The sequence below is a fragment of the Balaenoptera physalus genome (assembly GCF_965194825.1).
Source record: "Balaenoptera physalus genome assembly, chromosome: 5".
Taxonomy (NCBI): Eukaryota; Metazoa; Chordata; class Mammalia; order Artiodactyla; family Balaenopteridae; genus Balaenoptera; species Balaenoptera physalus.
The window spans coordinates 23,701,574-23,718,424 of record NC_138884.1 but is presented as its reverse complement, the minus strand read 5'-3'; the positions used below and the strand labels follow the sequence as shown (position 1 = coordinate 23,718,424).

Sequence of the window (16,851 nt, the reverse complement as noted above, 5' to 3'; positions counted from 1 at the left end):
AAGTGGGTTTTAAAAAATTACATTAAGATAGAAATAATTTCTTGAACTAGGCTATCAAAGTAAAATACTGTAGAAGTACTACTAAATGAATAGATTTTTAGTACCAGCATAAGTAGTACTGTGTTTTACTTACATTTACTGTAAGTTGCTTGTGTGGAAATTAATTTTCTTTATGAGTAGCTCCTCTAAGGTGTTTAAAATTATAGCTCCAGTCTTGTTTACAGCAGTAATGAAAGGTGCTAAGTTAAACATCCCATTCAAAATTAGGATAGTCTTTATGAATGTAGCAATATACTTTGGCCTGGTAGTCCTGTCTGAATATTATTGAGAAAGATTGTGATCATTGATAAGGCATTTTGTAAAGCATCCTTGAAAGAAAGAGGATGTGTAAATACAAGTTAATGACTGAAAATATAACCTGCATTTTGACGTACTAGGATACATAATTACCTCTCACAAAAAAATTATTCAGACTAATAATTTTGACTAAAAATATGCTGGGAACAATTAGAAATCTTTCAGACAATAGTGAATTTTTCTGATAGTTGATTTGCAGTTCTTTTGCTTGTTATAACATAGTTTACTTTATCAGTGATAGCCATTTCTGGTTGGTCACCTTTTTTGAAAACAACTTGAATGTCCATCAACAAGAAAATGTTTGAAAATTGTGGTCCACCTGTACCATAGTATATTATACAGCTGTTTTTAAAAAATGAATTAGAGCACGAGCTTTTGATTTCTAGAAGTACTTGTGATTCATTGATAAATGCAGAAAGCAGAGTTTCAGATTAATGATCCAAGGTTTGTAAAATCAACCAACCACAGCAAAAGTCCTCCCTGTATGCAGTATTAGGGAGGAACTCTCATTCAAGTTTTCATCAAGAAAGAGCTTCTCCTTTACTTTAAGGGAAGCAAAGAAGAATCATTCCTGGTTTTGTCCACCCTTCACTCACAAGAGGAGAGGGCAGTAAGCATTCATTACTCAAACATGCATTGTTTTAGTAATTAAAAATAAATAAATAAAAATATAAAGGAAAATATGATTTTTCTGATGATAATTGTTCTCCCCAACTTAACCTTGCTTTTAATTTTCTAGGTAGTGTACATTCATTTTCAAATGGACGAGCTGGCTATAGCAATCAACATCAGCATCAACATAGTGGACATGAAAGAGAAGAAGAAAGAGGAGATGTATGTTTATGATATGATTAGAAATCAGAAAATGGCAAATTTCAGCTCAGGAAAAGCATAGAGTTGTCTGAAAATAGGGCAAGTTGGTTTAAAATGAAGTAATGAGTTTTCTTTTACCAGAGGTGTTCAATAGAGACTAGAGAATCCCTTAGGGATATTGGGGGAGCAGGGGTAGAAGTCAAGGTGACAGGTGGTTGGGCAATATGACACCTTCACATTTGATATTCTATGATTCTAATGAAGGTAAACTTGCAGTGTGCATGTTCTGAACGTAAATTCTTATTGTTGGTTCTAAAGAATTTAGAATTAATACTGAAAAAATTAAATTAGAAGTCACTTTCCTTATTCTAATGCAGTTATACCTAATTGCATATAGCAGTTAAATTACGTGAAGGAGAAATATAAATGGAAAGAGCACTGGACCAGAAATTAAAATGCCTGGTCCCCAGCTGTACCACTGTCATCAGTGTCCATGTTCCACCCTCAAATCCATGGTAAAAATAGTTTTGCAACCTGCTGCATATTGATAGAGTCTCTGTGTATGAAGATAAAGAGAGAGACAGAGAACTTCGTCATCTGTAAAATGAGATCAGGTTATACCAGTGTTTTCCAAATCAGGATCAGGATCTCTAGGTGAAGCACCTAAAAAGTTGTATTTTTAAGAATCACCCCAGGAAGTTGGTATGATCAGGCAGATTTGGAAGCACTGAACCGATGATCTCAAATGTCCTTTCTTCCTCTAAAAATGTTTGACAATTGTTGGATTATTGACAACTAAAGTTATATTACAATTTGTTATTCTTTGATGATTTTTTTGTAGGGAGGTTTTTCTGTGTTTATCCAGCTGATGCCCATTATTGTATTGATCCTCGTGTCATTATTAAGCCAATTGATGGTCTCTAATCCTCCTTATTCCTTATATCCCAGATCGTAAGTAGCTCAGTGAAGTTTTACAAAAAAAGAACTGTTGTTTCTTACCTAACTAACTTTAAAGGGCCTTGTGCTCTTTTAAACTTTTAAGTGCCAAATATTCTATTACTACATGTGTACCTGATTTTAAAATGTCTAATTTTAAAGGTAGTTTACTTAAGCAATAAGTTTGTATTATGTTAGTTTACATTTCTGTTCTATTGTGGATAAAGACAGAAGTGTTACGTTCGAACTTGATGGCAATTTAATGTAATAGGTAATGTGTTGACATCAAAGACAAAAAACTTTAGAAGACAAAAATACTTTAAAGACAAAAATAGAGTTGTGATTGCTCTCACATAGGATTTGTGTCGTTAGGGTATGACTTCACTCTTCTGTTTATAAAATATTGATTAAATAAAAGCAAATATTACTTTTTTGTTATGTGAGGTATTTTTCCACACTATACTTTATATATAAGTGATCAGGACATATAGCAAATTTAATGCAGCATACCTTCCAAAAAACTTCAGTGTAATACAATGAATATAATGGAAACTTTGTAAAATCATATTGCTAGTGATTATATAGTATTAAAAACAGATTGGTCTAAAAATAAGTAATTTATTTCTTCCAAATAAGATTTTTATTAACTGTAAGTTGAGAGAACTTATAGGAACATAATGTATTAAAATATGATTACTTTTTTATGACATGAACGGTGGTTTTAGGTAATTTGAGATAATATTAAATACTTGATTACCAATATTGACTTTTAAATTATTTTTATTAGCTTGATTTGTAGAAGCAGATCAGAATGTACAATTTTAATTAAAAAAATAATGATCAAGCATTTCTTTTACAGTGGATCAGGGCAAACGATTAAAATGCAGACAGAAAACTTGGGTGTCGTTTATTATGTCAACAAAGACTTTAAAAATGAATATAAAGGAATGTTATTACAAAAGGTAGAAAAGAGTGTGGAAGAAGATTATGTGACTAATATTCGAAATAATTGCTGGAAAGAAAGACAACAAAGTAAGTTTATCAAATATTTAACATTTAAAAACTTATTCAGAGTCTTTGGAATTGATTACTGTAGATTTCCCTACTCAAGGAATGTTCTAGAATTGCCTGGCACATACTCGGAGCCCAGTCCTTAAATGAGACAATATGTTTTAATGTACATGTGGTCTTATAACAATATTTGGCACATGGCAAGGACTTAATAAATGGTATTTGTGTTATTGTTCTTAATAAATATTTGATGGAATAAGTAGATAATATCAAATTTCATTGTATTTAAGATGTTGTCAGTTGTAACATGCAACATTATTTTATGCACCACTAAGAAAGAAAAAAATCCTGGTATAAACTATGTCATCAGTTTTAATATGTATCCTGTTTCAGAATTAAATTTGAAACTCTTCATTAATTTAGCTTCAACAGGTAACACTTAATGTACAATAAGTTTTGTTGACATTCCACTTTCCTTTACTTATTTTGTAGGTAGAGAAGTTCTTGTGAACACTTAATTTGTCTAGCCTCTTCCAGCCTCAACTTCCTTAATTTAAGCAGTTATATATATAAAAAGATTGACTATTGACCATAAGAATCTGCTGAGATGTTCCGTGTGAACTGTTATTATAGTTTTTTGTTTTTCTTACTGTTCCGAATAATAATATAGACCATATAGTGTAGACATTGGAATTAAACAGACTAAAGTTGAATCCTAGGTCTGAAATTTTTACCTGAGTGATTAAGGCCGAATATTCTAACCTCTATGAATTTATTTCCTCGTGTATAAAATGGATGATGATGATGATGGTGAGTGGGAACAGGAAGTAACTATAATTTATATAACGCCTATTTTTTCAGTCATTGTCCCAGGCCCTTTATATATATTAACTCATTTAAGCTCCACAATGACACTGTGAGGCGATTATACCCACTTTACATATGAGGAAACTGAGGCATAGAGAGACTAATTAGTAACTTGCCCAAGGTCATTGAGGTGATCTGTGATTCAAAACCAATTTGCTTTCATAATCTAGGCACTGTGCCTCACAGTCTTCTCTCTAATACCTAACTTTATGGGTTTGTTGTGAAAATTAAATCAGGCAATAGTTGAAGTGTTTCACATGTAGTAAATACTCAGAAAATGGGAGCAATTATCATCTCTTATCCACCGGGGAAAATTTGATAAAACAACCATTGTATACTTCTAAGAGAGTTCTTATCTCTGGCATTGGTTTCTTCATCTATATACTGATAGTTAGAGGAGAAACCTCCTTAGATTCTAAGTCTCTGAGTCTGTGAATCAGTATGTTCTCAAAGTGGAGAAGGTTACATAAGACCAGTGGTTTTTCAGCTGGGAATGATTTGCCCCTGCCTCCCAGGGGACATTTGGTAATGTCTGGAAACTGTGTGCGTCAACACGGGGTTGGGGTGGAAGGGATTGCTACTGGCATCTGATGGGTTAAGGCCAGGGACGCTGCCTAACATTCTAGGATGCAAAGGGCAACCTCCACACCAAGAATTATCTGGCCCCAAATGCTAGTATTGCTGAGGTTGAGAAACCGTGCATTAGCCAAAGGTCTTAAGGGAAGTATTTCCCAAATTTTACTTATTTAATTTTATTTCACCTAATTTTTTGATCTGTAGCACCTTGCACAGTTGTTGGTACAACATAGGCAGAATAAATTTTTGATGGATATATGAAGAGTTGGATGAATGATTAATGAATTCATATGAATGAATGTATGAAAGACCTGCTTATTTTGTGCTAAAAGAATGACGAGCACATTAGATATCTCATTTTCAAATACAAGTCCTAGTCCCCAGCCAAATACGGGTGATTTTGGGGTTATGCATACTTACGTTCTATTACCTTAAGTAAAAATTGGGAATTGACTGCATAAATAGAAAGAAAGAAGGAAAGGTATTCATGTTTATGAATGAGTGTAATGTTATGTTTAAAGTGCCGGCTCTGGGACTGCGTTGCAAGATCCTGGCTTCACCAACGCATTACCTACTTACTTAACCTCTCTAAATCTTAGTTATCTTATCATTAAAATATGGACCATAACAGATAATATATGGTAACACTTAGCGTAATGCCTTGTATCCATAAGTGTTCTATATTATTATTTATTTATTTATTTATTTTTACTCCATCCCTAGCATAAGCCAAGTAGTTTTTCTGGCATAATTTAATCTTTTAACAATCCGACAAGATCAATATCAGTAGGTTCACAAAATGTGAAGAATTGGTCAATCAAGGTAAAGGGTTTTAGAGTGTTTATTGTGTTACTCAACTTGTGTATGTTTGAAATTTTCAATATAAAATTCAACAAATTCAGCACATCTATAGGTTAGGGGCTTGAATACACTTTTGCCAGGATTTTTCTGTTTTGGAGTCACTTCTAACACTCTCTAATGTCTAGATTGGTAAAATAGGTGTTTTATAAAATACAAGCAGTAATTTGAGGTAATGGAAAGAATATTAGGCTAAGAGTTAGAGATTTGGATTGAAATCTAGATTCTGCCATTTACTAGCCCTGTGAACTTTGCTTTATCTATCACACTTGGAAAGAATCATCTGCAAATGGATTTTACAAGTGCCTCCTTTGTAAATAAAAGGAGGGGAGTGAGTTTAATTGATTTGTTAAATCCTAACCTGATTGATCATTTCTGAAAGTCTTTACAAATAGAATACACTCTTATCTATGAGTTTATTTTGAATGTGGTCCTGATTGATGTCCTCTAATTTGGTCACTGTTTTTGGTTACATTTTATCTAAGTGAGCCCACCCTTTAGAAGTGTTAATAAACAGTGAAATGGCTGAGAATAACAGGAAAGTAACAAGGAATAGTTCCCTGAAGAATGTTTGATTTCTAGTCCCTTTATTTTTCTTTACTAATTCTATCCACATTTTGAAGGAAGCGTCAGAAGTACTTATTTGCTGAATATCACTGCTGCGATTGTATAGCAAGCTGTTTTTCTCTTTTGTGTTCCTTTAGTAAGTTTATTATATATGTTTTTAATTCAAGCAAACTCAGAACAAGATTGCAAATTTTTCTACTCAGATCTTGGCATAATTAATTAATCTGGAACTTTAATAAAAGGTTACAGCAAAACAACCACTAGCAGTATTGAATAGCATATGGTATCTTTGGGATAAGAGGTCAAGATAATGCTTTAGAGCAGCAGTTTTTAAACCTTTGGGAACAGGAGTGGAGGAGGGAAAGGGTTGATAGGATACCATCCTTATTTTCTTTTCTAGAGCAGCTCTGTGATTTATTTATTCATTCATTCATTTATTCATTCATTCACTCATTTATGGCTGCGTTGGGTCTTCGTTGCTGCGGGCGGGCTTTCTCTAGTTGCGGAGAGCGGGGCTTACTCTTTGTTGCAGTGCGCGGGCTTCTTGTTGCGGAGCACCGGCTCCAGGCGTGCGGGCTTCAGTAGTTGCAGCACTTGGGCTTAGTAGTTGCAGCACGTGGGCCCTAGAGCACGAGGGCTTCAGTAGTTGTGGCACGCGGGCTTGGTAGTTGTGGCGCACAGGCTTAGTTGCTCTGCGGCACGTGGGATCTTCCCGGACCAGGGCTCAAACCTGTGAACCCTGCATTGGCAGGCGGATTCTTAACCACTGCACCACCAAGGAAGTCCCTCTGTGTTTGTTTCACATGGTAGGATTCCAAATGGCTTTTAGGTCTAGTACTTGGATTTCTTTAAAAACAAACAAGCAAACAGTTAATAGAAATATATTGAAGGACTTCTATGAAACATCTTTGAGTTTAAACAACTAGTTGATCTAAATTACTATTTACTTAGCAAAATATTTTTTTTGGTTAACAGAAACAGATATGCAGTATGCAGCAAAAGTATACCATGATGAACGACTCCGAAGGAAGGCAGATGCCTTGAGCATGGACAACTGTAAAGAATTGGAGCGGCTGACCAGTATTTATAAAGGAGGATGAACTGGAATTTTATTTATACCTTTTAGAGTACTCTCTATTTTTTCTGTAAGTAAGTTTAGTTTCATCATGAGAGCTAAAGAAGAAGATTTGATGTTGAAAACTAAACTGAATAGTTGGTCCCTGAAATCTTGGACTGTTTATGACCTACTGGCTCCTTTAAATAGTAAAGAACTGAAAACTAAAATTAATATTTTAGTTATGCTTCTGCAATTATTTTCACTTTAAAAGCTTATATGATTCCTAACTAAAAATGTCTTGAGAAAGGATTATCGCACCTGTAGCAATTTCTGGTTTTAGATTCTCAATTTTTTTCCCTTGTCATGTAAATATTTATGGAATGATCATTTTGTGTATATACAGGTTATTGCCTTTTTATTTAAATTCTTTTGGTGTTTAGCTCCATGAGACACTTTAGTTTAAAGTGACGGAATAAATGTTTTATGACAAAATTGCATTTTCCTTGTCAGATGTCCAATGTGTGGAGGTTACAATGAAACTTTATCAAAAAGAAAAGAAAAAATAAAAGTTGTTTAACTTTGTGTAAAATCTTGTAGCATTATCAGCGTAGAGGGAATTGATATTTTTAATATTGCCATTATATTCTAAATTATATATTGAGATAAATGAACTGGTGTAAAGTATAAGTTTGCTATTTATTTAGTTTTATGAATTGCTAAGCCATGCATAGAAATGAAATGCTATACTGATAGATTTTAAAGAAAATATGAGGAAATCGCTATATAAACATTAACCAAAAAGGGTCTTCAACAGTAAATTGCAGTTATGTCATTTGCAATTCCAGTAACTAAAAGGCCCCCAAATGTTCATATGTATACATCTTTGAAGGCTGCTAAAATTTATGAAGGACAGGACCTACCTGTTTTACCCCCCATGGAAATTTGCAGTTTCTTCTTAATGATCAGGAGCCTTAGTAAACAGGATCCGAAACTAAATGAGTTCTTAATATTGTCTAATAGGAAAAATTACTACTGAAATGAAGCTTTGTGCCTTTTAACCTGATTGCCAGCTCGTAAACATATAGGTAGATTACAGCAGACTTACTTGATCAGAGCATGATCTGTTTGGCCATATACAGCAGTGAGCAGAAACATAGCAGCAGGTAGAATAGTGATTTATAACAAGTTATCCTTACAAAAATTTGAGCTAAAATCTATTCTCCATTGAGTAATTCAATTAATCCTATAGGAATAAGCTCCTTATAATTAAATCCATAATATAAATTGGAAAAATCAGCTGGAAATTGAAGTTTTGGTGCCTGTATGTTGGATATGAAACTATTTGATTTCTAGTCTTCTGTTTTTTTTTTTTCTTCTGTGTTTAACAGTTGTAGTATTTTAATGATTTTGCTTTCATACTCATTTAACAGAACATGAACACGTCTTTGGTAGTTATTTTTGTATGTGAGAGAATGCTAGTTGGAGTGCAGTGTTCTTTTATTTAAAGAGTTTTTTCTGAATATAATTTATATAGCATCTGTTGAATAGAACTTCTGAAATGACCATTCTTTTTTAAATGTTCTCTTGTATCCCCTTTTCCAGGTAAATCAATAGAAATGCTTGATTGAATTAGTTAACTAAACAGCATACTATCCTAGGAAAACTGGACAGCTTAACCAACTTTCTTTTAGAAATGCAACCTTAAAAAAAAAATAGCGTGCTTAAAAGAAAATACAATTTAAAATATTTTCTTCAGCCTATAGAATTAGTTTCTGAAAAACAAGGTCATAGCATTCTAATTAACTTTGAAAGTTTATATGCATCAGAAAACTTATACAAATATAAATGAAAAAAATTTCATCCATTATTTTTCCAGTTTTAATGGGAAATTTACACTATCGTGATTGATGCTTATGTGAATTGAACTCTTGTTGACTGATTCTTTTTCCCTTAATCCTGACTTTAAGGAGATAGATGAAGTTATCAAGTTAAGTGAAGTTATATATTATGAAGTCATACATGGCTTTTGGACAGTATTATATTTCAGTTGCATTACATTTCATTTCATAAAATGCATTTGATAAAATTTTCAAACAGCTGTGGGAAATGACTGATCGAGTGCCTGACAATTTAAGCCACATGTAAAATATGCAAATAAAGAGTAAGCCCTTAATGTCACCTATATCATGGTGTAAAGGCCCGTCCAAGTGTCTTAGAATTTTGGGTTAATTCTACAAAGTAAAAAGACTTCTACTATCTTTTTTTTTTTAAATCAAAGTGTATGATTTACAGTGTCAGCTATCTTGAGATGTAAGATTTTCACATTTGCTGCTCTTCTAACAAAATTCCATTTTGCCATCTTATTTTTAGCTACCTGAGCTTTCCAATTTAATTTGATAACTTGTCCTCTTCATTTTAATCATTGCCTAAAAGCCCTCAATCTTTGAGTATTGATTTACTAGCTTTTCTAACTGGTATTTTAGAAGTTTGGCAGCAATTATATTTATTAGTGCTTTACATTTTTATCCCTTTTTAAACACATACACAAACATCATTGTCTTTGCGAGGATTTGGGGGAAAGTAAATAGTACCTTTTCTCCTCCTCTTTTAATTCCTTTGTTTCCACATAGGTGCTAGTCATTTGTAAGTTTTGGAATTTATTGTGATCAAATCTGAGAATTTAACTCTCAACAGTGAGAAATAATAAGTGAAAACAGTATGTTTTGGGAACAGACTACATTTGAATGCTTAAATAAGTATTTTTTCATAATCATTACATTCTTATTTATTATAATTACAAAGATTTGGTAGAGAAGAGTAAGCCCTTAAGGTATATATATGCCAGTGCATTAAACCACTTTGCTTTTATGTCAGCTCAGGTGTTATTAGGAACAGAAAGATAGAATTCCAGCCCTTTGCTTTAATTGCACTTTCATGCTTAAGTGTTCTTCCTGTTAAATCTTTAGTTATACTAGTATGTAAAATTGTTACTGAGAGAAATGGTTAACCGCTTGATTTCCCTTTGTTGATTTGTAATATTTTTAAATGCAGCTGTTATTTAACAGATGTGACATGTTAATATTACTTAATAATGCATTCTAACGTATTTCAATTAAAAAATTTCCCACCTGTGTTAAGGCAGTGAAATATTTCTAGATGTTGGCCTGAGGACCAAATGAGCCGTCTTTTTAGTTAAGTAAGAATTATGTCAAAAGACCAAATAATTCAAAAGGAGAATTTGTGCACTTATTTAGCTTTCCCATATGAAGCTTGTGTTCAGTATTACTCTTACTATTGTCTGTCTTCATACTGAGTGAACCAACTGAAAAGGCATTCATAATCTTTTTTCTTAACTGAACAGAAAACCTTCTGAAAATGAACAATAAATCTTAATCTGTACTAGATAGCTGAAAAACCTTGTCTCTTGGCCATATTGGACTAGTGCCTAAAGTCCATAAAATTCTCTATAAACCCATCAAAAAGAAAAGAGAGTAGTCTCACAATAACTTCAGTTTTTTTAATTCTAATTTTTAAGTTCAAAGAAGTGGGTAGAATGAGGATCTTCAAGCATTGTTGCACATTCCTGTAATAATCTGGCAGGCGATACAGTCCTCGAATTCAGGCTTCCTCTTTGTTTCATTACTATTAAATAGACAGTTTCATATAAATGGAAACATTTTCCCTCAAAACACTAGTTCAAAACATATTCCTTATATTAAGGATTATGTAACCGCATTTTTTGTAAATTCCTTGTGTGTAACTTTCCTGTTGGTATGTGATTCCTTTTCATTTATTTAATTTTATTATCTGCTGGTCTTGGGGCCAATAGATTTGTGAATATTCTGTGGATGTGTCCATGTATACGTGTGTGTGTGTGTGTGTGTGTGTGTGTGTGTGTGTGTATATATATATATATATATATATATATATATATACACACATATATATATATATTTTCCAGCTAATACCTCAAATATGTGATTGTTTAATATATACCACATTATATTTGCACAGAGCAGGGCTTCCATTAGCAGTGGATTTTCTTATTTCTAACTTTGAAAATCAGTCCACAGAATTTCATTGGTGTGGATTCTTTCTGTTGATCTTTTCCATATTTTAACAGAGATTCCTATTATAAGGCCCATACTTCAAATATAATTGTATCTTTCTACAGCAATCTGGAAGTATGTAGGGGTAAGAAGTGTTTCTTGGAATGTTTTAGTAAGTTACCATAAAAAATTGGAATTACTCGTTGCCAAGCTGTCTGGTAACTGCATAACAGATGACATCTGGCATGAATGTGAATGTCTCATTCACTTCAGCCCAGGAGTTGGGACATTCTAATCTGATATTCTACTTTGCCATTTAAGAGCACCACTAAAATAACAGAGATTTTTCGATGACATCGGAGTATTTTAAGCATCAATTTAAAAATGAACTGCTTTGGACTCTGGATGGATGGATGACTATATCAATGAGAAGAAAGAAACTCACACATAAATAATATTTTTGTAATTTATTTGTATTAAGAAATGCTTCTTACCTTTTTTGTTTTTTCAATTTTTGGGTTGCTACATAAGACTTTCTTTCCATGTGACGTTTAGATCATGTTTTTTAAAAGCTGCAGGTAATTTTAAAGGTGTGATGGAATTTTAATGGAAGCCTTGTATAAGTTAAATGAAGTGAAATTGGTAAAGGAGATCTTACTTTATTTGTCTATAGTGCATTCAAGATTATACAATTAGATTTCAAAATGAAATGTCTGATTTGTAAAATATTTAATGTTATATCAGACTTATATAAAATAAAATTTTCTGTGTGAGAACTCTGTTAAAGAAAATGCATTTGATTTTTAATGAATGTTCTGCTGAATGATTTATGATGAATTTTTGTCTTTCAGTCTCTGCAGTTTATCTCAATATATGAATAAAAAGAAGGTCTGTTCTCACTGTAAAGGGTTTGTTTTTATCATGTTTTACATTCTTAATATGCCCTTTCCTTCATTCATTCAACCATTCAACAAATGTATGAATGTTTGCTATAACCCAGGAAGTAATATGGGAATTCATCACTGAAGAAGGCAAAAATCCTTATGAAGTTTACATCTAGCAAGGGAAATAAATGTCAAGTAAATAACTAATTATAATTATGATGAATGCTGCAAAGAAAATTACAAGGTACAACAAAAGCATATATCTAGAAGACTTAACCTACTCTGGGAGGATTAGGGAAGGTTTCTCTGAGGAAGTGAGCTTAAGCTGAAACCCAAAAGATGAGATAAGTAGGAGTGAGGTGAATGCTAGATAAATATTTCAGGCAGAGTGTGCTAAGTTGATAAAGTCATAGAAACTTTACAGAAGTGAAAACAAACTTGTATGATTATGACATAGGAAGCCAGGCTAAGTTAGAGAATTAAAATAAGATAAGGGCCAGATCCCATGAGGCTATATATAAACCATGAGGATTTATGTTCAAAGAAAAACTTTGAGATTTTTAATGAAGGAGTTAACATGATGAGACTTGAGTTTTTAAAATAACATTTTAGTTGTTGTGCAAAGAAGACTGGAGGGCAAAAATGAATGTAGGAAATGATAGGAAGTATTGTCAAAGGAGAGATGATCATGGCTTGGACCAGAGTAGGAATATAGATAGTGATTGACTTTGAGATACAGTCAGGATGTAGAATCAAGAGAATTATTTGATTGATTGGATTTGGGATAAATGGAGGCAGCAATTAAAAACTTTCCAAAAATTTGGCTATGAAAAGAAGTAGAGAAAAGGGGTGGTAGCTGGAAGATGTGGTTTCTAAGAAGGCTTTTGTTTTTTCAATTATTATTTATTACATGAAACCTTACTACTTATTACGAAAGACCTTACTAATTCTTTTTATTCTGGTGGAAAGGGGCAAGTAGAAAGTGAAAAATAGAGAAAAAGAAGGATAATAGCATTAAGTACCTGATATTCTAGAGGATGTTGGAGCCACTGCAAAGATGGAATAATTACTTTAGCTAAGAGACACCACCAGCATTCTTTCAGAAAGGAATATATGGGTTATGGCTTGTATTTTCTTAATGAGATAAGCAGTTTATGGAAAATTAGGGGGTGGAGAGGATGATAAGCAGACACTTCAAAAAGAATGAAGACAATTTGAAGGAATCATTTTCACTGAGTCATCTGACTAGTGAAAAGTAGGATTTCTTTGGGTCCCACATTGGTGACAGAATTTACAATCTGTTAAATTTTGTGTATTTTTTCCAACTTAATCCAGCAGCCTTGGCATAGACATGTAGAATACAACTCATTTAACTCTTCCAAATTTGAGGTTCTGTCAAGCAGGAAAGATGGTAGGGGCATTTAAGATGTTGACAAGTGAGTGGTTTCACTGACTATTAGATGTAAGCCAGAGATTGAGGGAATTAGTGATTTCTGAGGTGACCACCTAAGTCCAGGGTGTGGTGACCATGGGTGATAGTACAGAAGAGAAAGTTATTGTATAGACCTTATTGTATTTTCAGTGGGCCAAATCCCAAACCAGAGCCAAAATCAAAATTTGTAAGACATTTTCCAACTTGGCCAGTGTAAGTGATAAAATTTTCATTTTTGTATGTTGGAGAATCAGCAAGACTCTCCTCCCCATATGAGTTTGAATACCAATAGAATTTTCACACAGACAGCAGAGCCAGCCTAAATCCAGATGATTGATTGTTGATTTTTTGATAGGAAACCAGAATCTAAAAAAAAAACAAAAAAATTGAGAGCTCTGCTGTATACAACAGCTAAGAGAAATTTAAGCTAAAGAGAAGCAGAAACAAAGGCTCTGATATAATAAACTCAGAACTTTAACATGTGTATGTTTGTTGACTATATAATGTACTAGTATACTGTGTACATAGTAGGACAAAATAGAAAATTTGTATAATGAGATAAAAATTTTGTGTGCATATGCATGTATGTGTATGCTCTCTGTTTCTTTCTGAACCTCAGAGATCATCTGTTAAATCCCACTTTGGAGAACTGGCACACGGTGCTAATAATCTTTTAGGTCAGTAAATATTTCCCTTAGTCCTGTACCAACAGCAGTGTTATTGATGGGTAAATGCAAACAGATCAATCTGAGTACATAAGGAACTCTCCTATTGACATGCCATAGTTTGGAAACCACCACACTTGGAAATTAGAAGTCTTACTAGATTTTTCAATTTGTAGACATCGTAGTATTTGGAGATCTTGGAAAGCTGTGCTCTCCCTTTTTGCCACTCAAGAGGAAGAAAAAAATCAGCAATATTTTCCAGGTCAACTACCATATAATAATGTCATTCAAATGGATAATTATGTTAAAATGAAAAGTAGTGCTTCCAGAAATTAGAATTTCGCTAGAGTTCATATTTTTATTTGCCTCCAAACTTGGGGGTAAATTGTGGGGAGGTACAGGGGGAAATAAGGAGTTTTAGTTTTAGTCAGGGCCAGGACTAATGGTTTCTTGTAATCACTTTCATTCTACAAATGTTGAAATGAGTACCTACAGAATGCAAGAAACAGAGGCATTGTAGGAAACTGGAAAAAATCTAAACCATGACCCTTCTTTCTAGACCTTACCGTCTCACTGGGTAAACAAACTAAAACTATGACACATAATTATGCACAAATAAATATCAATCATTCTTGGTAGTATATAGGAGCATTCAAGAGAATGTGATGGATGAGAAGGTGTTATAAGGAAACAAGATTTAAATAACTAAGGCAGAAAATGAAGGGGTTTAGAACATGCCACCCTGAAATATGCCACTTTAGCATATTGATTATTTTGATCTGAAGGCACTAGGAAACAGCAAATGCAGGAAGGGCTCTCTGACCTCCTACTTCTACTTAAAGGCTTGTTATAAAACTTCCCATGAGAAAGGTTCCCTCCCTCTACCAGGAAAAGAAGAACATTCTTACCACCAGAGATGGAACTGACACTGAAATGGACCTGTGCAAACAAACCTACTAAAATAACCCTTATCTTCCATTAGTTTATCCCATACGTTTAATAGTCACTGTTGTACAATCTACTGCCCCTAGCCCAAGCCCCCTTGTCTGTCTCATCCCCACAATTTATTGTTTTTTGTGTAAAAAGGTATATAAACTTTGGGCCTAATGGCTTTGGGTCTTCATTTTCCTTCTGAAGACTCCCATGTACATGTAAAAATATTCAATTAATTTGTATGATTTTCCTCCTGTTAATCTGTCTGTTAATTTCATTGTTAGACCCAGCCACAAAATCAAAGAAGGTAGAAGGAAGTTTTGCCTCTCCTACGAGAGAAATAAGCATTTCAGATTCGGGAACCTCCACAACTAGCATGGGAAAATAAGAGTCATTTGGATGGAAGGGTGAGGTAATCAATTCGGCTGGGAGTATAGGATTCACAGTAGAGTGCATTTAGAAGTAAAATAAAATGACATGTTAGTGCCAGATTAAAAACTACATCAACTATTGTCTGCAATGGTTATATCACTAAAGATTTTTTGATCAGCAATAATGTACATTATTTTAGAAAGGTTTAACTGGCCATTGTTAAGTGGCTATCGATACAGTCTTGCTGAATGGAATAATGGTTTGAATGAAGAACTGAAAAAATCTAGATGTAAAAAAACATTGTTAAGGAAGAAAAGAACATGAGGAAGGAAAGAGAGCAAACATGATACCTGATGGAATCTTGGAACCAACATGGACATAGATCAGGAAACACAGGTTTACTGGAGTTTTTAGAGCTTTTGAGTTAGAACTGACAGACATATGTGTAGAAATATTCAACATCCAACAAGCAGCTGAAAATGTGAACCTAGAACTCAGATGAAAGGTGCAGATTTAAGACTCACATTCTCAGGACACTGGACAGGGAAAAACAGCAGAGGAATCAAAGACAAGCTTTAAATGCCTTCATTTAAGAGGAGGCTAGAGTGGGTGAGGAGCTAAAATAAGTGCAGTGTCCTAGAAGCTAAGAAATGAAAGGAAGGAAAAGGAAGTGATCTTCAATGACGTCAGTTGCTATGGAACTGTCAAGTTCACTTGTAATGACAAGGAGGTAATTTGTAACAGCTGGGAGCTTTGTAGTTTACCATTTCATCCTCCTAAGGATAACTAGGAAATAAGTATCTTTTCACCACGTCTTGGGCTATGGTTCCTTTTGCACTTCTACTTTTTGGGATTGGAGTTGACAATCAGTCGAAAACAAGTTCCCCTAGACCTCATTTTCCTACCACCTACTGTAGGTTTTCCTTAAATGTGCACACAAGCAATGCACCAAACGAAAAGTAATGTAGGCAGTCCTTAAAGGTATAGCCTTCTAAGTCAAGAGGCAATGAAAGAAGGTTGTTCAATGTCTGCATATGTAGAGGCTTGAGGTACACACATAACTCAGATCTCCAGAAAGCTCATGGATCCTCGATTCAATCTAGACAGGGCCTTGAGTCACAGTACGTGGGTAGTACCCATGGGAAAGCCAAAAGAGACTAGTAAATTGGGGTCAGAAACCTATTGACCTGGGACTTCTAATCACGGGCAATCTGGTGTTTGCTGTTCAGCGTGTAACACCACCCTTTCAAATTTCTCCATCTACAAGAAGAGGTTTTAAGATAACGGGCCCTAAAAAAACTGATGAGATTTTTCCACCCTCTCCAAACAAAAACGTCTTCTTGCTTGCGTTTTCCGGGGGTCTTCACGGCTCGGCGATCTCTTACGAATCTCGATCCGACAGCAGAGGTCGCGACGTCCGGGTCTCTGCGCAGGCGCAGGAAGCAGCCCCCAGGTTGGGGGTTAGGGGTCGGGC

The 16,851-nt window shown here is 34.1% G+C and overlaps 1 protein-coding gene and 1 long non-coding RNA gene across 7 annotated transcripts in view; one reads left to right on the top strand and one right to left on the bottom strand.

The window, feature by feature from the left end:
* Positions 1–11,997, top strand: part of DNAJB14 (DnaJ heat shock protein family (Hsp40) member B14) — a 49,237-nt gene extending 37,240 nt beyond the window's left edge. For 3 of the 5 annotated variants that reach the window (XM_082462345.1, XM_082462344.1, XM_082462349.1), the window contains 4 exons: positions 1,097–1,191; positions 2,012–2,121; positions 2,966–3,138; positions 6,961–11,997. In XM_082462345.1, the coding sequence (XP_082318471.1) occupies positions 1,097–1,191; positions 2,012–2,121; positions 2,966–3,138; positions 6,961–7,085 (503 nt within the window). In that variant the 3' untranslated portion in view covers positions 7,086–11,997. Of the gene's footprint in view, positions 1–1,096; positions 1,192–2,011; positions 2,122–2,965; positions 3,139–6,960 lie in introns of those variants that run through there. The other 2 variants (XM_082462347.1, XM_082462346.1) reach the window with 1 other exon arrangement.
* On the bottom strand, positions 6,370–16,838 carry LOC309661090. 2 transcript variants are annotated; one of them, XR_014263853.1, is made up of 2 exons: positions 16,726–16,838; positions 6,370–6,831 (listed from the first exon to the last, which is right to left on the bottom strand). It is a non-coding gene; the product is annotated as an uncharacterized lncRNA (long non-coding RNA). The 2 variants fall into 2 exon arrangements; XR_014263854.1 differs by having other exon boundaries at positions 16,722–16,836.
* Positions 16,839–16,851: the final 13 nt, after the last annotated feature.